The sequence below is a fragment of the Melitaea cinxia genome, chromosome 7 (genome assembly GCF_905220565.1).
Source record: "Melitaea cinxia chromosome 7, ilMelCinx1.1, whole genome shotgun sequence".
In the NCBI taxonomy this organism is placed as follows: domain Eukaryota; kingdom Metazoa; phylum Arthropoda; class Insecta; order Lepidoptera; family Nymphalidae; genus Melitaea; species Melitaea cinxia.
The window spans coordinates 11,279,475-11,303,958 of record NC_059400.1 but is presented as its reverse complement, the minus strand read 5'-3'; the positions used below and the strand labels follow the sequence as shown (position 1 = coordinate 11,303,958).

At 32.6% G+C, this 24,484-nt stretch overlaps 4 protein-coding genes across 5 annotated transcripts; 3 read left to right on the top strand and 1 right to left on the bottom strand.

Moving 5' to 3' along the window:
- Positions 1-729: 729 nt before the first annotated feature.
- LOC123654855 (molybdenum cofactor sulfurase) lies at positions 730-10,219 on the top strand. The gene is given in 6 exon segments (XM_045590717.1): positions 730-883; positions 1,165-1,981; positions 7,831-8,125; positions 8,352-8,991; positions 9,218-9,645; positions 10,001-10,219. Coding segments are annotated over 6 exon segments (2,472 nt in total). The 5' UTR covers positions 730-810.
- LOC123655357 lies at positions 3,308-5,386 on the top strand. Its single transcript, XM_045591169.1, has 2 exons — positions 3,308-3,669; positions 3,915-5,386. The coding sequence occupies exons 1-2, from the start codon at positions 3,451-3,453 to the stop codon at positions 4,164-4,166; spliced, it is 471 nt and encodes a 156-aa protein (XP_045447125.1). The 5' UTR covers positions 3,308-3,450; the 3' UTR covers positions 4,167-5,386.
- Positions 10,220-10,708: 489 nt separating the features above from the next.
- LOC123655358 (migration and invasion enhancer 1) lies at positions 10,709-11,644 on the bottom strand. 2 transcript variants are annotated; one of them, XM_045591170.1, is made up of 3 exons: positions 11,446-11,644; positions 11,267-11,376; positions 10,709-10,884 (listed from the first exon to the last, which is right to left on the bottom strand). In XM_045591170.1, the coding sequence occupies exons 1-3, from the start codon at positions 11,481-11,483 to the stop codon at positions 10,721-10,723; spliced, it is 312 nt and encodes a 103-aa protein (XP_045447126.1). In that variant the 5' UTR covers positions 11,484-11,644; the 3' UTR covers positions 10,709-10,720. The 2 variants fall into 2 exon arrangements, with proteins under 2 accessions (XP_045447126.1, XP_045447127.1); XM_045591171.1 differs by having other exon boundaries at positions 11,279-11,376.
- A 2,756-nt stretch (positions 11,645-14,400) lies between these two features.
- Positions 14,401-21,165, top strand: LOC123654992 (ras-related protein Rab-27A-like). Its single transcript, XM_045590843.1, has 5 exons — positions 14,401-14,570; positions 16,147-16,214; positions 17,145-17,259; positions 20,544-20,740; positions 20,997-21,165. Exons 1-5 carry the CDS (start codon positions 14,415-14,417, stop codon positions 21,100-21,102), a joined length of 642 nt encoding a protein of 213 aa, XP_045446799.1. The 5' UTR covers positions 14,401-14,414; the 3' UTR covers positions 21,103-21,165.
- Positions 21,166-24,484: the final 3,319 nt, after the last annotated feature.

The following is a 24,484-nucleotide window of genomic DNA, read 5'->3' as shown; positions in this document are numbered from 1 at the left end:
GGTTTATTAGCCAATTCAAAATTTTGTTTACGGCTGTGAGCGCCAAGCTCTTTTTGTCAGTAAAGATTACTACACAATATTTAATTAAGTACTATTAAAATCGAATAAGCTGGTAAAATTCAGTAATTAATTAGTTACAACACTAGTATTTAAAAAAAATACTTAGAACGTAACTGTTTTTGAGACGTTTCGTAATAATTAGAAATTGCATACTACGATAAATTAAGCGCGAAAAGATTACTCCCAATATATTCTATCACATTATTTAACGCGCTAAAAATAATTTACGTATTTTTTAAAAACACTATGTTATTAATAATTATTTTATTATTTCTTACAGTTTCGTACAAACTTACGTTCTAGGGTATTTCTATTTGTCAAATGTCAAAACGGGCCAACTCTATTATTTTGTGATGACTACAATTAATTTTTTGTTTCCTGACATTCGAATAATGTTAAAATTGTTAAAAACCAATGAATTATCATTTAAGTTCTAGGTGTGCTACGTATATGCTATTGGGACTACGTTTTCATAATTTAGAACCAAAATACTTAAATTAATATCTGTAAAACATCAAACCGATAAAACATGGTAAAAACTATTTTGATAGTTTTTGCCGATGTGCTAAAGTATTGTAATTTTGTACTACATCGTGATGGTCGGCTTTCTGTCGTTATCTGTAAATAATTACTTTATTTTCAAGGTTCAAAGTAATAACAGTTGTTATTATTTCGTCACATTTACGTTATGAGCCGTAGGAATAACAACAACCAAACTGTTTACTTTGAATAGACACGAAATCGGAAGAAATGTCAGTTTTAAGCAATATTATTGATGGTCAGCGGATGAGAATAATAAGAAATGAGTTTGCTAGATTAGGAGGTATGTGCTTAACAAGAATATTTCCATTTTATTACGCAAAATACCTTTAAGAATTATGTGGGAAGTGAAACTCTTGCTATTTATTTACTAACATAGATGGTATAAAAAATCTTGTCAAAAATCAAGTCAATAATAAGATTTCACTTCCCTACAAAATTATAATTATGTGCAAGCACTTGTACAAAATGTGACAAAATTTTATACTACTTATAATTTTAAAATGTATAACTTAAATGATATTTTGGAATTTATTTAACTGGTGTTTTTTTTTTCAATTTTAGAGAAATGCTATTTAGACAATGCAGGAACAGCACTATATCCAGAATCACTATTAAAAATAGTTAATGATGATCTACTTAAAAATGTATACATGAATCCTCACTCAGATAAGTACACAAGAGACTGCGTAGAACAAATTAGATGTACAATTCTAAACCATTTCAACTCAGACACATCTACCTATAGTGTAATATTCACATCTGGGACCACTCAATCTCTAAAACTTGTATTAGAATCATTTCAGTTTCAAAATAATAATGAAGAAAATGGATCTTTGATTTATCTTAGAGATAATCACACATCAGTTATTGGTCTTAGAGAATTAGTTGAAAAAAAACATGTTGATGTAGTTCACATATCTCATAGTGAATTTTTGACATCATTAAAAAAATCACAAGTATCAGACCAAGGCTGTCAGGAAAGAAATGAACTCAAAAGCAACACATTACTTGTATATCCTATGCAAAGTAATTTTAATGGCTTTAAGTATCCTGTAAATTCTTTAAATAGTATAAAAAATGGCTGCTTAAGTGGTTATTTAAAAAAACAACTATGTGAAGTTAATTGTAATTGGTACACTTTACTGGATGCCGCATCTTTTGTCGCAACAAGTAAACTTGATTTATCTATTACGCAACCCGATTTTGTGTGTTTATCTTTCTATAAAATATTTGGATTTCCGACTGGATTAGGAGCACTGCTGGTAAAAAATAGCAGTGCCAATATACTTAGTCAGAAAAGGTACTTTGGTGGAGGAACTGTGGATATTGCACTTAGCAGTGAAGATTTTCATATAAAACGATCAACTCTTCATGAAAGGTAAATAGAGCTAATTTATTAAATGCCAATTTTATTTTACTAAGCTACCAAAGAAGTAAAAAAGTAAACTGGGTTAAACCTTTGGGATCTTTCCACATATTTGCTACCATACATTTTGAGTTTTCACAGCTAAAGTAAATGTTAGGCGAATATCACTTTTGGCATTTTTGTTGAGTCCATAAATAGAGTAAAAAAAAAAATGGGACGAGAAAATAATAATATGGCCAGTTTTTGCCCGGTGATTGATCTTATGTTACAAACTGATGACTGAGAGTCGTGTATAAATCTACGAAAATCTTTATAAGCAATGAACAGGACAAGGTAAAAATTTAGTTCATATTTCTTGTTACAAACGAAAATCTATGACATCCATATTTTGGACACGGCCTGTATAGGCCATGTTAATTTTCATCCCTTTCATTCATTTGACTGGTTTTCAAAATCCATTTTATATTATTTAGTAGAGATTAAATACCAAAACCAAGTAATAGTTTCTTTTTTTAATTCTTGTACATATTTGCTGAAAAATATCAAATGAAAAGTACAACATTTAAATAGCTCGCCAATACGCTATTTTGACAATATGGCGCTGCAATGGGGTCGGTTCAGGGCTGCCAGGTGCACAAAAAGTGTGATCGTACGTCAACTACAAAAAAAATCGTATGCCAAGGAAATTTTGAAATAAAAAGATCCTACAGCCCTTTAAGACTAAGTACTAATTTTTTATTATAAATTATCAAAATTCGTTTAGTTTTAGAAAATAAATGTAATAAAACTATTTGTTACACTCATACAAAATTTTCTGTGTTCATATTTTTTAATAAAATAATTTGTTGGGTTAAACTTCGTAAAATTTTCGTTTCTTCTTAATTAATTGCTTAGCTAATAATTTGCACTTACGTGTATCAATTGGATAAGCTGTTTCTAAGTTTTGTTTTGATTAAATAAACTTCGCTGAATGCTCGTTCACAATCTGCACTGTAGTGGGGAAAACATAACAAATTTAAAGCAAATTGAACCAGTGTTTTATAAATTTCAAATTGTTTTTTATTTCAAGTCACAATTAATACCGAAAGAGAAAATATCTATATTAACTAATATATATAGTTTTGTTAGAAAGCAAACAAATACAGCTCTTAAATGATTATTCAAAGAGACTTCATTCAAGTAAAAGATCTAGGCACGCATTAGGTAGTCGGGGTAGTTCTCCTAAATTCATGCTTGCCGGTGGATGACGTTTTTTTAATTATGAAATGCTTCCAGGTAATAGGAATATAAAAATCGTACATTTTGTGTACGATCTTGGTCTAGCGATCGTACATGAGAAAAAAGCAAAAAAATCGTATGAGTACGATTTAAATCGTACATCTGGCAGCCCTGGGTCGGTTACTCGTTACTCGGTGACGCCACTTGCCTGTATTTTGATCTGTGGCACCTGTCATCCACATACGTTTGTTGCAAACAAAAAAATGAAGCGTGGTAATAACAGTGATTTATGTAATAAAACGAGTTACAAGTGGTGTGCAGTTCCAAAATGTACGAATACGTCAATAAAAACTCCAAAAAAACTATTCGTAAGTGTCCCAAAAAATGTTGACGTTCGCCGAAAGTGGTTGCAACTTTCTCGGAGGGATCATAATGACATAGCAAATAGTACAAATATTTTCTTCTGTGAAGACCATTTCGATGTAAGTAAACATAATATTTATATTTTTTAAATAATTTATTACATTCTGAATCTAAATAATTTGTATTGATTTGAGGTTATAATGCCTTTACTAATGTTTTTAACAGAATGTCTCTTGCAAGTCACTTCACTGCAACAATATTTCTGCTGTTTTAAATAATATTAATTACAAATTGTAGCTACAGACTTATGATTTCAAAAAGCATTACACTTAAAGGTCCCGACAAACTTGTTTGTTTGTTACAGATGGAAAATGACATGGTTAATTACTACCAGTATAAAATGGGTTTCAGCCAGAAAATAATTTTGAAAGATAAAGTATTGCCTTCTAAATTTAATTGCCAACCAGATCACATTAAAAGAATGCATGATACAAAACAACAAACAATGGAACAAAGAATTCAACAATCTAAACAAACAATTCAACAATCTACAATAAACAACGATGACCCTACTGCTACTGCAGTTGAAGCTTGTACAAAAGATATGCAAAATTAGTCTCTACATCATACTGAAATTATTTCTACGCTCCCAGAGTTTTATCCCAGTTAACTAAAACAGTAATATATAATTTCTAAATTATTTATAAATTTATCAATCCTTTTTTTTATTTCAGAATTCTCTCAAAAAGTATGTTAACAGAACCTGTTGTAACAGTTGAAAAATCAGTCCAGTCCATCATTTTATAAATAAAGTGTGCATGAGAAGCAAAAGAGTGCAAACTAAGTCCCTAACAAGAGATACAGCTATTTCTCCTCTAAAACTCAACCTCTCAAACCTACTGTTTTGTCTAGCTATCTACATCTGGTGCTAATAATATAAAGAAATCAAGAAAGAAGTTTAAGGGATAGAATCATCTTCTCCTTCAGATAAAACTGTTTCACATTTTAGCTCCACAGAGACACATACTTCTCCTGGAACTTATAGATTGTCTCGTGATCAAAAAGACTGTTTCTACAACTACAATACTATGAACTAACCTGTTGCTGATGCAGACATAGAATTATCTGACTATAGCTCCCAACAGTAATGAGGAACATTGAAAAAAAATGCAATTTCCCTATGATTCGCCAATCAATAAATTTAATGATAGAGTATTTAAACTGAAACAGTTTATCCCACACAAATCCTGCTGTATATTTTACTTTTTTTTTTCATGGATAAAGCCTTAGCTACCTTTGTTGATCAAACTAATTCATATGCAACACAAAATCGCCAGAAAGATAGGGAATGTGTAACAATCGCAGAACTGAGCCCTTTTTTATATTCATGGGACTTCATGACTTCGTGACAATATGGCACTATAATGGTCTCTAGATCCATTGTTTTGCATAAAAGAGTTTGCAGACGCCGTGCCAGTAAAGCTAATCAAAAATATTCTGTCTATTTTACATATAAATGAAAATTTAAAATAATGATTAAATTGTATTTATCAGCAAAGTGATCAGTATTTAGTATTTTACAAATTTTTTCTTTTTAATATTTTGATTTCTTTTGTCCAATCTTTTAATGTAGTTAATTTAACTGTATAACACTATCTTAAGTTCTTTTCATATGTATGTTATTAATGTGTGTTATTAGTGTATGTTACTCAAATTTAATGTAGTTATCACCTATAATTAAAGTTACACTCAGACTCTACTGTTATTGTATATGTACTTGGAATTTGGTGTATACTTTGTTGGTGTTCTATAGATAAATAAATAAATAAAAAACAATAGTATACAATAGTAATAGTAAAATAATGCTCAAGTGAAATGAACAAGGGTTTAATAAGCTGTACAAAATTATACCTTTGATCGAGAGCATGAATGAAGCTTTTGAAAATAGTACAGAATGCTCTTCCCTACAAAGCATTAACGAATGCATGATAAAATCGAAGGGTCGCAACGAATGCATGATAAAATCAAAGGGTCGTGGTACACTCAAACAATACATGTAAAAAGTCTATCAAGCAAGGTTTCAAGGTTTAGGCACACTGTGACAGTCTGACGGGTTATCTTCACCAGTTTAAAATATACAACATAGGTACAAAAAACACCACATAAGTTAGATTAGTTGCAAGTGTGGTTAAAGAACTTTGAAAAAAACTATTTGAACAAAATACTGAAAATGCTCCTCTCACATTTGACAACTTTCTTTGTACTCTATTACTATTTTTATTCGAAAAAAATGTACTCAACAGGCACTGTACATCAAGACCGCACTAATTTTATCAAACGCCACAGGAAGAAAATACATCTAAACCAGCTGCCCTAAAATTGGATCATGTCCAACACTTATGGCGAGTCAACAAAAATGTTGCATCTTTGTATGGAAGGATACCAAATTGGTATATGTGCTAAGTACCTCCTTGAGCAAAAGATCTGTAAAATAACATAAAAAGATGGAACTAAGTCTAATATTGCATCCTTTGGGTATATTAGAGCACACAAAAATTATGTTGCACTATGTCACACATGAATGGCAAAGGGAAGTTTACCCAACCTTTGTCGATTTCGAAAAAGCCTTCGACACGGTGAAATGTTCCAGCGTTTGGTCACGCTTTGATGAGATGGGAGTTCCTCCAAAGATCAGAGATGTACTTAAAGCCATCTGCAAAGATTATTCTTGTAGAGTAGCTCATGACGGCATTATATCCGCTGACATTGAAGTCCACGCAGGAGTCAGACAGGGTTGTCTCCTTTCGCCCTTGCTTTTCCTCATCGTACTGGATGGAATCATGCGTAGAGCGAACGATGGCAAGCGTCGAGGCATAGAGTGGGGTCTGACAAATCAGCTTGATGACCTGGACTATGCTGATGACATATGTTTACTCAGCCACAGACACGCAGACATGCAAGCCAAGCTGTCAGATTTACAGCGGGAGGCGGCTAGAGACGGCCTCAAAATTAACATCAAAAAGACCAAGGAGATGCGTACCGGGGGAAACAACCCACAAAAGCTGCTGCTGGGCACAGAGCCATTAGAACGCATTCAACGCTATACATACCTCGGTAGTGTCGTATCGGATTCTGGAGGTATGGAAGAGGACACCGCTTCAAGAATTGCCAAAGCGAGGGCAGCCTTCTCTCAGTTGCGACCCGTGTGGAGGTCCAGGAAGCTGATACTAAGAGTGAAACTCAAAATCTTTCGCTCCAACGTTAAGACCGTTCTTTTCTGTACGGATGCGAGACTTGGAAGGTTACTAAATCTATCGCACAGCCTATCCAAGTCTTCATCAACCGATGCCTACGTCAGATCATTGGCATCTGGTGGCCCGAAAAAATATCAAACGACCACCTGATGAAACTTTGCAAAGAGACCCCAATCGGCCACCAGATAAAGCGGCGTAAATGGGTATGGATCGGTCACACCCTCCGAAGGGATTCCTCTCACATACCGAGACAGGCCTTAGAATGGACTCCTCAAGGGAAAAGGAAACGTGGCCGCCCCAAGCAAACGTGGAGTCGCTCCGTCACCGCGGAGATGAAGAATGTCGGGCTTTCCTGGCCCGAAATTAAGCTGATGGCCCAAGAACAAGCGAGATGGCAGAGCACTGTGGACGTCCTCTGCCCCATCCAGGGGACATAGGACTTGATGATGATAATGATGATGATGTCACACATGAAAAGACACACAACAGACAAGACACTTTCCAAAATACGTCCACCATAATTCTTTTTAACGAAAAAAAAAATGGTTGTCTGTAAAGTTGGTTTACGAACGATAGTTTAACGTGACAACGTCTTATCAAAACGTCTCCTCGGATGCATATGCCAAGCGAGTGGAAGAGAGGTAAAAACGGCACAAGCGTACGATGAGCGTAACGAGGCAATTAGTCATCCTTTTTCGTGCATGCATCCGGCGTTCATCGATTTATTAGACGTTGTCACGTCAAAGTATATCAATAATTTACAATAAATATTAGTTTTAATATCCCAGTGTTTTATTTTTAATATAGGAGCCAGCATCTTCTGCCCCATAAATGGTTAAATGTGGTAACATCTATGTTACTGTATGATTATACTGTCATTTTCTTAATGTAATATTGTTATTTTAATTTAACATAACTAGAAGTCATTGAAAATAAAGAAAATTTCAATCATTAAATTATTTATTTATTGTATATGACTTACATTTTTCATTAATTAATACTAACTATAATTTTAATTTATTTCAGGTTTGAAGATGGAACTCTTCCATTTTTGTCCATCATTGCTTTGAAACATTGTTATGATACACTTTCTCACCTGATACCTAAAACTATAAATGATAATATTATGGAAACAATATCATATCATACATATTATTTAGCTAAGGATTTATATGAACAGTTGAAGGATCTCAAGCATGCAAATGGTGCTAAAGCAGCTATATTATATATGGACACAGATTTTACAGACATAAAAACACAGGGAGGAATAGTTACATTTAATTTATTGAGGCAAGACGGTTCTTATATTGGATACGCTGAGGTAGCTACACAAATAAAAAACTAACAATAATTATGATAAACTTGTACAAACATCATACACATATATGTATTAGCACTGGCATAATGAAAAGTAAATATTAAATTAAAGCACTGCTATTTCACATGCAATATAAATTTAAAATATAAATTTTCATAATGTACAAAATTCATATTTACTAAGATAGACACACAAGACTCATTACATGCCTTTTATTTTATTTTTTTAGTTTCAGCACATGGCAGACTTATTTGATATCAGCATAAGAACAGGATGCTTTTGTAATTCAGGATCATGTCAAAGACATTTGAATATATCTAATAAGGAAATGAAAGCTATGTATAAAGCTGGACATAAATGTGGAGATGAAATAGACTTGATAGATGGAAAACCAACAGGAGCTGTAAGAGTTTCATTTGGCTACCACAATACATTTGAAGACGTAGATAAGTTAATACTAATGATAAATAAATGTTTATTTAAAAGTATCCATATCCACAAACCTGAACGCACAATGATAAATTTCAATAACAATAATAAGCAAACAATAAATTTAACCTCAAAAGAACCAAAATCCGTAATTATAAATGTCAAAAAATTCATCAGTGGGTATGGGCTACCAGAATCAGCATGTAATCAAAATTCAAAGATGATATTGTCTGAAATTGCAATATTTCCTATTAAATCCTGTGGTGCTTTTAAAATAAAAACAGGATGGAAGATAGGGAGAAAAGGATTCGAATATGATAGAGAGTGGATGATTATTAAGGATAATGGTGTTTGTCTTACTCAAAAGCAAAACACATTGATGTGTAAAATACAACCATTTGTTGACTTGGAGAAGAAATGTCTTACACTGTGCTTTAGTGGTAATATTTTTTTAATATTGCATTGAAATTCGTGTGTTCACACATATATACAAATATTCTATAAAATATTGTTTTGGCTTGTACAAAATACAATTTTTTAAAAACATGCAATGTCTGGAATCGGACACTTATTTAACTTTTAAGTACATTTTTCCTGAAACTATTAGGATTTAATGTGTAATAATTACAAAAAGTATATGTAAAATGTTAATAATACTATTTACAGGACAACAGCCCATATCAGTACCTCTGGATCCCACAAATAACAACCGATCTATAGAGACACAAATTTGTCAAAGTAAAGTTTGTACAGATGTTGTAAAAGGCTATGATTGCGGTGACGAAGTTGCTGATTGGATATCAAATGCTTTAGGCATTTCCTATTTGAGATTAATAAAACAATCTTCAGAAAGGCTTCAAAAACAAAAAATTGATGGAGAACAAAGAATGTTATCATTATGTAACCAAGCTCAATATCTTTTAGTAAACAAAGCAACAGTTAGATGGTTGAAAAGCAAAATAACAGACATATCATTTACTGATGACATTGATTCATTAGTTGATAGATTTAGAGGAAATTTAATTATTGATACATCTCAAGAACTTATAGAAAGAGACTGGCAAAAAGTAGTAATCGGGAAACATGAGTTTAAGGTAACAACATTAATCATTAAAAGATCATTAAAAAAAACAATGATTATAACAATCAAAGATGTATAAGAAGCAAACTCATTGCTAAAAGAGCAATCTTTTCCAGACAGTCAATTTTTACATTGCCAAGTAATAAAACATAGGCAGTCGAATAAATATTCAATGAAACACGCGTTATTAGGGACAACTGAAAATGTATTAGAATCATCAAAATCGGTTTACCCAGTAAAGTTATGAAGTAACACAAAAAAAATACAATCAAATTAAAAAACTTCCTCCTTTTTTTAATTTGGGTATAAATGTAAAATAGTACAAAATGTGAAAGTATCAATGATTTGGTTTCATTTTTTATTTATAGGTAGAGGGGCAGTGTTCACGTTGCCAAATGGTGTGCATTGATCAAAAAACTGGTGAGAAAACTGTAGAACCCTTGAGGACTATATCTCAAGAGTTTGGTGGAAAACTTCGTTTTGGCATTTATTTAAGCTATATTGGACCTATAAATGGTTATAAGAATTGCGTTTTAGAAACATATGCTGAAGTAAAAACTCTTTGAAATGAGTTTAATTTAAAATAATACATACAGGATAATTATAGATAAATATTTTAAAAAAAAATTGAATAGATTCAAAAAAAAATTTTAATATTTAATTACTATTTACTCCATTCTATATTCTTAAAGAAATCAATTTTAGACACTTGATAGTTTATTTAAGTTTTATTTAAGAAAAACTTAAGTTGTAATTACCAAATGGCTGTATGTTACAATAAACTGATAATAATAACTATGTTTTAGTAATATTAATAATTATATTGTTATGTATTTTGTATATTATAAAAGAAAATATATTTTATTTACAATATATTTATATCTTTTAACAATTACAAGACTATTATTATAATATAAAAATACTATTTGTACTATTCAAGCTTCCTATTAAATAAGATCAGTGGCAATACAGGATAAATATTAGACTTTGTTAAACAAATGTTCCTTAAATATATACACACTACTATTAAATTTTTTATACAATTGTTATGTATTTAAATTCTTTGTTAAACTTGCCTTTATTAAATGTTATGATATTGCACAGTTAACAGGTTGTTGTCCTTTTATTTCCCTTGGTTCTGAACCTTGACACACATCAGTCACAACATCAACTACTTCTTCATAATCTGGTAAAGCCATCGTTTGCAATTTTGAATATATCAGTTTATTATTTATTACTACTTCAAATGAACCTTAAATAAAAACAATAAAATACTTAAAATAGTTTAGATTTAAAATAAGTAATTGTTGGTATTTTAAAAATATAATTAAGTTTTTCTCATCTTTAAGGGCCTTTTAATGGTGCCAAACAAGCAAAGTTTTTCTCTATTTAGTTGATATTTGTTGTTGATGTTTTTTTTTATAGTTTATTATCTAGTCACAATTTAAAACAAAACGGAACAAATATGAATAAAGTAATATTTAATTTTATTTATTTGTGACTGAAAGAATCATTGATTTTAAATAATATTGAATTAAAATTACAATTTTTTTTTTTAAATAACTTATTAACAATTAAGAATTTCATAATATAGTCAGAAATTAGTAAAAGATAACAGTTTGACTATTGCTTACTATATATTTTACCTTGTCGACCTTTCTTACAAATAACTTCTGCACCAGGATTGCTATTTTTTATTTGTTTTGCTAGAGCTAAGCAATGTCCCCCATAGTCACAAACTTTACTGAAATAAATTAAAACTCATGTATTCTCACTAGTTTATCGGAATAATGTAATATGAATAGGTGTATACCAAAATTCTATTTCCACTTTAGCATTTTTATTTGACATAATGAAATTTATTTTTAAATTTAATATTAAATAACGATAGCGAACTCTTAAAATTATATTAAGAGTTAAAATTAAAACATAAATATGTACAGAATTATTAACATTTCCGTTATGCCATTGATCAGCTGTTTATGACAGCATAACTTTATTCCATAGATAAGTATAATGTTTAATATGGTGTACAACTGTACACTTTATTCATAATGAAATATTACTCGATTTTAATTTTTTTTTCTCCATTTTACAAAGTAATATAAATGGAAAATAAAAGTAAACTAGTACATAAAATGATTATCAAGTACATTAAAGTTTGCTACTAGCTGAAAAATATGTCTTGATTTAAATAAAAATTATATTTTTATTTTTAAAACGCGCTGTTAGTCTAAACTCACTTACTTTTAAGAATATATACATTATACAGCAACTGTACACCATATCGATGGGTCCTACGCATAAGGTCGTAATACATAAAAACGTTTTTTACAGGAGAGCCATTTTTATTACCGTCACTGCTAAAGATCGTTTGAGATACATCTTTGATCAGTGTTTCTAGTTTATATGATCAATAATTCGCTTAAAAATATAATTCCAAACTGTTAATGAAATAAAAATAATATTTACACAAAAATAACTCATTTTAGTTACTTACGACTTTATACTTATTGCAGAAATGTCGTATCTTGTTGTTACGACCCTATGCTTTCGATTAGGTTGTTATTAACTTTGTGAATAAAGTCGTATGTTTGAGTTATGACGTTATACTTCGTGTAAACTCTCATAATATCTCTAAAAAATGGGTCGTAAGAAGCTAATTGGTGAACAAAAATCACAAATGTCAGATAAAATCAACTTTATAAAACAATTATTATCAGATTTTCTTAATTCCCCACATTTATCTATATAATAAATAAACAAAATTAAAACTGATCTATAAAAATATGGAGAATAATCATAAATTTGATAATTAAATATAATTTATAATTAATAAATTTTTAAACTAGAATCAGTCTTTAGCTGCACTAACAATAAAAATAAAAGTGAATCAAATAAATCTATATAATATTGTTATGATACTCCGAAATATCATTTTATTATACAACAGCTAATAGTTATATTTGGAGTGGCGAGCATTAAAGGAGGCCTACGTCCAGCAGTTGACTTGTAAGGGCTGATGGATGGATGGAATGCTTATAATCAACATAAAGAAACCTTAAATAACGAAATAAGCAATAACCTTTGTTTAACATAAATATAAGTGGTAAAGCATCTTACAATCAAATGTATTTATTTATTTATGAGTAAACGAAAACTAGTCAGATGAATGGCTACTGTTCTGTTCTGCACCAATGGTACTGTGTGATAACTGTTGATAAAAACTATGAAATTCTTGAAGTATTGTACGTCCTTGATAAAGACTTAATAAATCATTAAATTTTGCAGATATAATAGGTACTAGATCAGTGTAACATGGAACTAAAACTTCTGTATTTAAATTTTTTTCATTTTTCCTTCTCGATAATTCTCATATTAGTTTCATCTTTAAAGTGATACACACACACTTCAGTCTATCGCAGTCCACTGCTGGACATAGGCCTCCCCAAGTTAGCGCTAGACATCCCGGTCTTCCGCAATCCTCATCCAGCCTACACCGGCAATCTTACGTAAATTGTCGGTCCAACGGGCCGGAGGACGTCCCACACTGCGTTTGCCAAAACGCGATCTCCACTCTAGGACCCGCTCAACGTGCAATGGAACGGGCTATGCTTGGGGTCTCTCTCAAAGATAGGATTAGAAATGAGACTATCCGCGAGAGAACGAAAGTAACCGACGTAGCCCACAGAATTAGCAAGTTGAAGTGGCAGTGGACTGGTCATCTGTGTCGCAGGACCGAAAGTGATAACGATAGTTCAAAATATAGGATTCACTCGACACTATCTGAACTTCTTTAGTTTTACTCCAAGCTAATTTTTGCTTTATTGTATTTTTAGCCAAATTTCTACACATCATTTCAATTACATTATAACGGGGAGTTACTCCTCGTTATAATGTAATGTATGCTAAATCGCTATTGACTTTTAAAAAACTCGTTAAAGATTATCTTATTATTAACGAATTGCTTACATACTTTATTAGTTTATGATAGAATATAATTATATTATATTTTTATTCTTCTTTTTATTTATTTGTGTATTTTCTATAAGTATTAGAATGTAGAAATTTGTATGTAAGTTTATTATACATCTACACGACTTACCCAATTTTGATAATAAGTTTCCTTTTTAAGTCTGGGTTGTCTGGATGAAATGGCTAATTAGCCATAAGTCCGCCCATTGTACTTCATTGTCTGCTTTGTTTGTAATATATTTGTGGTGTACAATAAAGTATAAAATAAATAAAAAAATAAATCAAACCATTGCGTAGGGAATATATATTATATGTATATATATATATATATATATATATATATATATATATATATATATATATATATATATATATATATATCTAACTACCTCACAGAGGTATAATTCGATAGTTACCTACTTTTTATGACTTGAATCAAAGACTTGAATATAAAGTCGTAAATTAGACTGACAAAACTAAAGCTATTTGGGTAGGTTATAGTAGAATTTCTAAACTCTAAATGTTCTAATCACTGTTTGGTACTTGTCAACGTCAAAAAATCAATTCTTTCATTTCGTTCAAATTAGGCTTGCTTATATGGAATTTTATGTTGTAAACATTACGAAGTATTATAATTATTAACAAAAACCAATAAATCATGTATGTTGAGAAATAAATATAAGCTATTATATTTATCTTTTTACTTAGTAAATCATTGTCTTGAAATGTGTTTTAAGATACAGAAAATTTGTTAAACTGCGTTATTAAAATTATATTTATAAACGAATTCATATTATAATATATTAAATGACTATCAATATGGACTACGATTACCTTATAAAACTTTTATGTGTCGGCGATTCCGGAGTTGGAAAGACAAGTTTTTTATATAAATACACCGATGGAGTATTTCATACACAATTTATTTCTACTGTTGGAATTGACTTCAGAGAGAAGACAGTGGTAGGTCAAAAGTATTCTTATAATTATACACAACCACTCAAATATCTTAGTTTTGTTTATAAAGCACTAGGGACCTGTCCCGTCTTCGCATGGTTGTAAAAACTATCACTGTTTCTCTACTATATTATTCATGTTTTGTACATATAAACCTTGCTCTGGAATTACTCTATTTACTAAAGAAAACTGCATCAAAATCTGTTGCGTAGTTTTAAAGAGCTAAGCTTACAGACAGCAGGTAGGGACTTCGTTTTATACTATGTAATAATTTGCAAATTTTTGTGTGTTACAATTCAGAAAATATTATGAAATATTTAAATTAGTTTTATTATTGTAGTTGCTTTTGTATTTTTAAGTTTTGCCCCTGTCACTCTGAAACACCGTCTATCAACGGTTTCTTCAGATTGGACTGCAATCTTGGCACTTTGCAATCCAATTGATGCTATAATAACAAGTTGGGTAGTAGCACACCAATTATCCTATTTGAAGTTGGTTAAAGGTAACTTCATCTAATTTTGTATAGTTTTAGCTATGTAGAATAGCATGCAGTGGGATAAACTTAACTTGTTCTGTAACTGTGTACTTGCCAATTGACTTTTATTTATATCACTAGGTCAACAAGCAAGCGTACGGCTCACCTGATGGTAAAAGATTACCATAGCTTATAGATGCCTGCAACACCAGAAGCATCGCAAGCGCTGCCGAACCAATCCCCCAATCCTCCCCCCCCCCCAGGAGCTCTGGTCAAGGTGACTCACCAACAGGAACACAATACTGCTTGAAAACAGTATTATTTAGCTGTGATCTTCTGTAAGGTCGAGGTACTGCCCCAGTCGGGCTGGCTGCTCCATATTTTGAGCAGGAAATTCCTGCTGTGCCCTACTTCAGTTATATTATTGTTTTGCTAGATCATTTTTATCAACAAATTTACCTGATTGTTAGTGGCAATTGTTAAATTTAAGTATGCTTAGAGAAATATTGATTCTGTAATCTACATAAATAAAAATGAATGTTGCTAAGCGCATAACTCGAGAATGGCTGAGAAGGTTTATAAAATATATGGCAAAATAACGTTTGCGGGGTCAGCTATTATTTTATATCAATGTATTAAAATAACACTGTGTAATAGTAATAATTAATATTATGTGCAATAGATAATTTTTTTTTTATTTTTTTATGATAATACTTAGGGCAAGACTATATTTGTGGTAGAAAGTAAACCCTTGAAGCATAAAGAAGAGGCACACTTAATAATTTTTTTTAAGTATTACTTAATAGTTAATACCCAAAAGTGCCATATTAATAGCAAAAATAGTATGTGGATTGAATCCATGAACATGGTTGTATTCACATTGATACCCCGATTTTGACTTTTCCATTTTCGCCGATTCAAAATGCGTATGTGACTCCGTGTTAGCGTAGCATTCTACTGGTGACTACAATTTGGAATTTTATGCATCATGTAGTGCTTGTGTGTATCAATTTCATTACAAGCAAACAAAAAAATTAACCTTTCTCTCTTTATCATCATATCAGTATAGATTTTTAATATATATTATCAATGTGTTAATTATTACAGATATATCAGCAAAATGCAAGACAACACCGTATACATTTACAACTGTGGGATACTGCAGGCCAAGAAAGGTAACATAATATACTTTAAATAACTCGTATTTTAATGCATGGAACTTAATAAGAGTCCAAAAAATTATACTAAAAAGAACACTTTTCGCACTAAGAGTTAAGCATATCCATAAATTACGTCACTCGAATTTTACTCCCCCGTCTCTTTTATGGAGCCTCCTCCTAACTACTGTGACGTCACATATTTTGAAATTTACCACCTATAAATTCTAAATTATCAAATTAAAACGTCAGTTTTGACATTATCTGTATTCCTATTTAACTTGATATATTATGTTTTGAAATGTGATGTCACAAAATTTTGGACCCCTGCCCACCTCTTGTCACACAATATCATACTTCGTCGACCCCCATCCCCCTTTCAATTAATCGATCAATCACCTCAGCTTATCGCAATCCACTGTTGTACATAGTTCCACAAGTTCGCGCCAAAAAATAGCGTAAACTCATGTGTGTTGCCCTTAGTCACCGCGCTGGCCAGGTGGGTTGGTGACAGCAGGGCTGGCTTTGTCGCACCGAAGACGGTGCTGTCCGTCTTCGGTCTGTGTATTTCAAAGCCAACAGTTGGATGGTTATTCCGCCATCGGTTGGCTTTATAAGTTCCAAGGTGGTAGTGGAACTGAGTTATCCCTTAGTCGCCTCTTACGACACTCACGGGAAGAGAAGGGGCGGTTATATTTTTTATTGCCGTAGCCACACAGCTTATCCATCCCCCTTTAACATGTATAAATTTATTGTTTCTAACTGGTACTTTTCTATTACATTATATTCAACATATAGTCGATGTGAGAGGCTTAATGATGACGAACATTAAATACCAGTTTAAATTATTCTTTGAAATTTGTATATAGTGTATATTTTACCTAGAACACAGCATAATATTTTTACTGTAAAGTGTACATACTAAATAAATTATTTCATATATTACAGATTTCGAAGCTTGACCACAGCTTTTTATCGAGATGCCATGGGTTTTCTGCTTCTCTTTGATTTGACCAATGAAGCTTCATTCCTTGAAGTAAGAAACTGGATAGAACAATTGAAGGTATTTTAAACATAAAGATTAAGAGAGACAACTTTTTTAAATCTGTACTTAGTAATCATTAAACATCTTTGAGTGCGGTAGTGAGTATTAAATAAACAATGATTTTTCAGCAGTTACACCACAGTAAACCAAATACAAAGCTGTATAGACTGCAGTTTAATGCAGTTAATAATAGTTTAGTAAGGCTTTTACAGAAATAATAATTTGCAACAGTCACATTTAATTTAGGTCTCCTATGTACAAACAGTCTTGTGTACACCTTTTAAAAGAACAAAACTAAATATATATTATAAACTATATACATACATATATTATATATCACTTCAGCCTATCGCAGTCCACTGCTGTATATGTCTATAGGCCTCCCGAAGTTCGCGCCAAAAATGGCAAAAACTCACGTGTTTTGCCCATAGGCACTAAGCTGGGCAGGCGGGGTTTTTTTTTTTTTTTTTTTAATTCTAAACCCCCGATATTGTGGTCGAAGCCTGTGTCTACTAAGTTCTCTTTCATACCAGTTCTATCAATCATGCCTCTCGTACTTTCATTCTTCATACTAATTTCTTCTGTCATTCATCATCTTTCGCCGATCAGGGTGAGTTCCCTTTCTAATTTACCTAATGCTACTCTATGTTTATTTCTGTTTTGCATATTTCTTATTTGTATACTTGAGTAATTTTATTTATACATTTCCCGTCGATATATACTATCGCCGTGTAAAACATTCCTTATACATTAGTTTTTTCTTATTTTAAATACTTAACTACAACAATTTTCCTAATTCTATATGCTTAATTTTATTGTTTTACAACTTAAACTACTTAAAATTACTAACAAACTCTTATCCTATATACTTATTTACCTATGCTACTACCTTATATACAACTATATAATTGTAGCATATTTGCTCGCCATTTTAGTTTGAGACATTTATAAATTTTACCATTTACTAAGACAAGAGCCTTTTATTCTCTTCTGCCAGAGTCCTTCCCATACATCCTTTCATAATTTCTTGCACATTATTCGGAGGACGCGCGTTATATCCCTCTTGTTCTACAGGAACTTTGTTCTGCAACAAGCTATTAAGTTTCTTCCAGATACAGAGTCCCTGCAGACTGTCTCGCGCACTCTGTGCCAGGGATGTGGAGACTTCTTTTGGTAGCGCCACTGCGTCGGCCAGCACGCCCTTAGCAATACGCAACGGACGATCTCGCCAGCTCATCCCACCTCCTTCTAACTGGGCAGGAATCGCTAAAGGCATTGTGCCCAACCTCGTCGAGCTTCGCCTTCCGACAATTCCTGCAAGAAGGCGGAATTTGCGCCGCGAAGTCCGTGCATTGTGCCTTGAGATGCGGGCCGCCACAGTGGCTACACGCGTCTGCCGATTCCATACAAAATTTCCGGCTATGGCCGTAAGCGAGGCACCGCGAACACTGGACCAGCGGGGACTGGTCCTCGGCCTTTACCCTCTGGAGGTCAATGTGTACGTACCCCGCGCTTGTGATCCGTGTCCAGAGGGGTGGCGATGTCTCCAACACCACATGAGCCGTGTGCGGGTTCCTCGCCTTACGGCGATACCGGACTTTCACCCTGCAGGTCTTCTGGTCGAGGCCGTCGAAGAGATGTCGGTTCTGGTTCTTCAGGGCCTTAAGTATGTGTTCATCGGTGTTATCCGAGATAACGCCCCGAAGAACCAGAAGCGGGTCCCTATTCTGGACTTCCTCGACCCGAAGACCCTTCCCTTTCGCTTCCAAACATTCTCTCACTTTCGTTCTCTCGGTGGTGGTGGCAAAGGCCATCACCACCTTCCTGTCTTTCGCCTTCCTTACTCTTTCCACTTTCGTCCATCCCTCTTTTGCCTTGACCGTCTCCCTCAACCTGGCGAGGACCTCTTCCCCGGTCATCTCCACGTCTTCCGACGACACCACCAGGGAGTGGAGGACGGCCGGCCGCTTTGGTGGTGGTCCAGCTAGGGTTGCCTCAGCGTACGTTTTGGGAGCTTCTCCCGTCTCCTGCTATTTCTCCATTTTGGTATGGATAGTTTTCACCATTTCCTGTGTCTCAAGCAGGAGACGAGATTGCTCTTCCATTTTTTCAATGACCACTTTATTTTGGCACTTTTCAATCTCTTCCAGCTGGGCCTCCAATGTAAATAACATTGTACCCACCAACAGGGAGTATTCCGTGAGTACCGTTTCTAGAGTTTCCCTGTACTCTTTTTTTAAATTTCTCGCAGATCCCAGGGCCTCCCTGGCCATTTCTGCCGTTTCCCTCTCGCTTGACCTCCACATCGCAAAGACCTTCCTTTTCTCCTCATAGTAGCTGGTCTTTGCTACTAGATCTTTTTTCCTAATTAAGGGAGACAGGCGTGATTCGACACTGCTCTGTGGGGATGGGGGGGGCCTAGGTGTTCGGCCCTGGGTCGCGGGGGATCGGGACGTGCCACTAGCACTCGACATATTGGGGGGTCGCGTCTATAAATAAAATATAAAACTAATTGAAATTTTATGATAAAAGTCAAATAATATCTGCAATAGCAGGTGTAATCAGGTGTCTCAAGATAAAATAGCGAGCAAATATGCTCACGTCTTAAAACTAACTTAATCCTAACTTACAGCTAACAAAAAGTAGAGCAAACTCTACTTTTTGGGTGCGACTCTACGTAGAGTCTCGAGTCCTAGTCGAAGAGATAGCCCTAGAGGAGGACAGTCTGTGGTCAAAACCGCGTCGCTCTACGACCAGCGGTTCCCGAGATATCCTATCTTCTAACTTCAGGCTTTATCAGCCCGAAAGACCCGAGCTACTTCTTTAAAATACTAGATTCTTAGACTGGGGCAGGCGGGTTGGTGACCGCAGGGCTGGCTTTGTCGCACCGAAGACGCTGCTGTCCGTATTCAGTCTGTGTATTGCAAAGCCAGCAGTTAGATGGTTATCCCGCCATCGGTCGGCTTTTTAAATTCCAAGGTGTTAGTGGAACTGTGTTATCCCTTAGTCGCCTCTTACGGCACCTACGGAAAGAAAGGGGGTGGCTATATTCTTTACTGCCGTAACCACATAGCAGATATATAATATATATCCTGATAACTGATCTCTTTCTGACAACACTAAAATGCAGTTTGCAAAATAGATAACCAGTATAGTATGTTATTAATGTATTCATGAAAAAAATTGTACTAAATGTTTAAAATCAGTCAGCTGTTACTTAAGTTGCTTATTTTTGGAGCTGATGAATATGTATGTATGTTATAGATTAAAATTAATTATCAAGTTATATTGTTTACTTTCAGACACATAGCCTCAATGATGATCCAGACATTGTGCTGTGTGGCCATAAATGCGACCTACAAGAAAAGCGTTTAGTGAATCAAAATCGTGCTAGAGAATTTGCTAAAAACTACAACTTGCCGTATCTTGAAACTAGTGCCAAAACTGGTCAGAACATTGACCGAGCTATTGAAATACTACTTGATAAAATTATGTACAGGTAAGATTATTGACAAATATATACTAAATTGTTACTGATATAATATATATATTTCCGATTTTTATTTTCACAATATTCTTGGAATTTTTTATTTATGATGTTTGAAATACTGTATTTTCCAATCACTTTGAGAAGCTGCTTTAATTTTAATTCAAGTATAATATAAATAAGTAATAATAAATTTGGTTACAATTTGCTTATAGATATTGTATAGCCAATAATAGACTACTATTAAAATTTCTTTTCCTTACGATAGAATGGAAACATCCGTAGAATACGCGATGCTATGTGCTTCAGGGCGGCGCCGTCAGTCCCTTCAAAGACTTCAAGCAAAGCAGGATAAAAAATTATGCTCTTGCTAAGTTACTGTGATTTTGATACATCCCATTTATATTTAAAACATGCTTATAGTATTTGATCTGAAATTGTCTCTTAATATATAACTATTTACTATTAAGAAAACGAATGCCACAAGAACTGCTTTGAGACTGATTTTAATTTTAATAAGTCATTAAAAAAAAATCCATCTTAGGTATCACGGTAAAGATGACAATGCCAAAGTTATTAACAATGTCGCTACTAGAATAGATTTTGAATATTAATATTTTATTGTTTGTTATTCATTCAAAAGTTTACGCCTAAGTTTGTAAACATGCTGTTTAAATGTGGAGGATAAATTAATCCAGTCACATCACTGGAAATTGTATTGTAGTTGTTATTTTTTTAGTTATTGTGTATTTTTTTTTTAAACTTTATGTACATTTGTATTTACTTTTATGAATATTAAATATGTATCAGGGTAACACTTAAAGGCATTTATATTAAGGAAATTTGAGTAATCATATATTTTTTTTATTTACTTTGTTTAATACAAAATAATATTATACATTTATTGAAAATATTAATTTCAATAATAGATAATAGCAAGCCATATCATAATTCAATTTTTACTGTAACTATAAGTACTTAATCGAAATATTATTTATGATTCACAGTTAATTATACACATGTATACATATATTGATTATATATTATACATGTAGGTATATGTACTTTATGAAGTTTATAAAGTTATATACAATATTTATTAAACTTAACCTATTATACGATATTTGTCTTAAAATTATCTAATATACAATAATATTTACGTGATATTTTAAAGTTTATAAACATTTAAATTTTTGTAGAATGTAAATTACTATGTTAATGTTAAGTTAGTTATAATAGTAAAGCCATGGGCGTACCCACGGTAGGGGACATCCGGACATCTGTTCTAACACAAAGCTAATAATTGATATTTTAGATTTTTATAAAGAAATTTTAGGTAGATTTAGCTAAAATCCCGCAAGCTAGATAAGTAATGTTGAAGATAGCGTAAGTAAATTAAATGTTGCAGTACATAAAAATAATTTAATTTTCTACTACTTATCGAGTTTTACATTAATTTCTTTTTGTCCCATATTTACAAAATTCTGGGTACACCCATGAGTAAAGTTACAATTTAATTCGGTGTCTAAATGACCGCTATATTTAATGTGATAACTGTTTGATACTTGGAAATAATGTTATGTTGGAAATTTTTATTTGTCGAATAATCCGAGAAGTAGAGATCATTACTTAATATCGTGAATATTGTTGGTTCTTAATCATCTATGTAAATAAAAGTTAATCACTAAAAGTGTTTCTAGCCGCAAAACTTCAAGACGGCTGGACCAATTTGGTTAATTTTATTTTAAGTTTTTGACATTGTAGAAGGTTCTTATGGAATGAAAAATTGAAAAGTAGAAAACGTAACGATTCGCGATTGACAGTTCGCAAGACTGGACAACGTCTGTCGGGCCAGCTAAATTAAAATAATTGTGTTTACTCGCAATCGAAAAAAAAAACACGACTTCAATTATATCGACAGTAAGACGTACCTATGTATCGATAAAATAGTAAATTAAACACGCATAATTAGAGATAACTCAAAAAACACTTTTCAGATCTCAATTAAAATTTAGTGTAACCATGACAAGCACTAGCTTTCGATTAAGCAAATAATCATCAAAATCGGTACACTCAGTAAAAAGTTACGAGGCAACACACAAAAAAATATAGTCGAATTGAAACCCTCCTCTTTTTTAAGTCTATTGATAAAGTCAGTCTTGCAAATTTAACTGTCCTAATAATTGTAATCAATTACATATCGCGCCATACTATTTACACACATTATTACATATTGCATGAGTGCATTTTTATATTAATCTAATTCCTTGTCCCTTGGCTGTCAGGTTTGTTGTGTTACAATAGAGTCTGCAATGTACTAGAAAATAGATTAAAAACTATCGCAAAATTATTCTGTTCGAAATTTTTCTTTATAAAACACAGTTATGTGACCTTAACGGTCAGAATAATTAGTGTCATTTAAACAGCATTTAAACTCATAAACGACACTTTTTATTTCGCTTTGTAGAAAGTTTCGTTAGTAGGTAATTCGGATTCTATTTTTTCGCGTTAAAGTGTATGATCTTAGATCTTTATATATCAACTGTAATTCCTAGTTTGTTAACTGTGAACAATTTAGGTGTAGGTGCTTATTAGTTTGCGTTTTCAACAGACTATGAAAGCAACTGGTTTTATGTTTAGTACCTATGAGAAATACTAATTTTACACTACCTATTGGTATTGCATACTTATATACAATTGCAATTCCACTTTTTAAAGTATATTTTAATTTTATCGTAATCTTTGTAGCCATATTTCATTTGGATTGAAATCATAAAAAACAGCTGTAAAACTTCTTAGGCAGTGTTGCCGTTAGAACAATCTAGTTTGTGGCTACATCAAAGAAAAAAGTTGCCAGTTTTGTAAATAAATCACTTTCGAAATTCCGCTAGAAGTGGCTAAAGTATGCGTTTTCCAATTACAGAGCATAATGTGACTCAGTGGAGCACAATGCTAAATTGTGCTGATGCTTAAATGGAACTTGAATTAGTTTTGTAATACACTTATAAAAACTACGACGACTATTTTACTTTAATTACTAACTATAATATACTAGCTGTGTCCCACGGTTTCACACGCTTTAATTAAAAAAAAATGCGTATTGACTTCCTCGACAAACGGGCTATCTAACACTAAGAATTTTTCAAATTAGACCAGTAGTTCCTGAGATTAGCGCGATCAAACAAACAAACAAACAAACTCTTCAGCTTTGTAATATTAGTATAGATAATTAAAGTTTCGATCAATGCCAACTTAAAAAAAGATTGTTAATTTTATGCCACTGAGTTGGTATCGATTGCACGCACGCACACGAAAGCATTACTTTGGGAGTGCTCGAAAACACTTTTGAGTGCTGCGTTTCTGTAGTTGGAACTTTCAACGTTGAGCATTATGCCGCATAATGCGCTTTAGTACTGTAATTGGAAAACCACCAGTATTTTTAACCGAGTACAAAAAAAGAGGAGGTTCTATGTTCGACGTGTTTTTTTTTTTTACAATTGATATACATCCACGGGCTTATGAACCCATGTCCTTTTTTATTCTAAAAACATGCAATTTTTATTTTTATTTTTTTCTATTTCAAGGTAGGCGTTACTCAGCAACGTCGCTGTTCAAGTCAGACTATGTTTTTAATGTCTCCAAAAGAGACGTGAGTCCACCGACCGGTTCTTAATCTAATGTATGGTACAATTTGTTTTTTTTTTTGTATTATTATTTCCTTATAATACTATGCTTATATCTAGCTTAATCTTACAT

Coding starts and splice junctions, on each gene's coding strand:
- LOC123655357 (XM_045591169.1), top strand. CDS start 3,451: ATGAAGCGTGGTAATAACAGTGATTTATGTAATAAAACGAGTTACAAG. Junction 3,670..3,914: donor TCTGTGAAGACCATTTCGAT/GTAAGTAAACAT, acceptor TGTTTGTTACAG/ATGGAAAATGACATGGTTAA.
- LOC123655358 (XM_045591170.1), bottom strand. CDS start 11,483: ATGTCAAATAAAAATGCTAAAGTGGAAATAGAATTTTG. Junction 11,377..11,445: donor AAAGTGGAAATAGAATTTTG/GTATACACCTAT, acceptor AATTTATTTCAG/TAAAGTTTGTGACTATGGGG. Junction 10,885..11,266: donor TCGACAAGGTAAAATATATA/GTAAGCAATAGT, acceptor TTTTTATTTAAG/GTTCATTTGAAGTAGTAATA.
- LOC123654992 (XM_045590843.1), top strand. CDS start 14,415: ATGACTATCAATATGGACTACGATTACCTTATAAAACTTTTATGTGTC. Junction 14,571..16,146: donor ACTTCAGAGAGAAGACAGTG/GTAGGTCAAAAG, acceptor TAATTATTACAG/ATATATCAGCAAAATGCAAG. Junction 20,741..20,996: donor CTTGATAAAATTATGTACAG/GTAAGATTATTG, acceptor TCCTTACGATAG/AATGGAAACATCCGTAGAAT.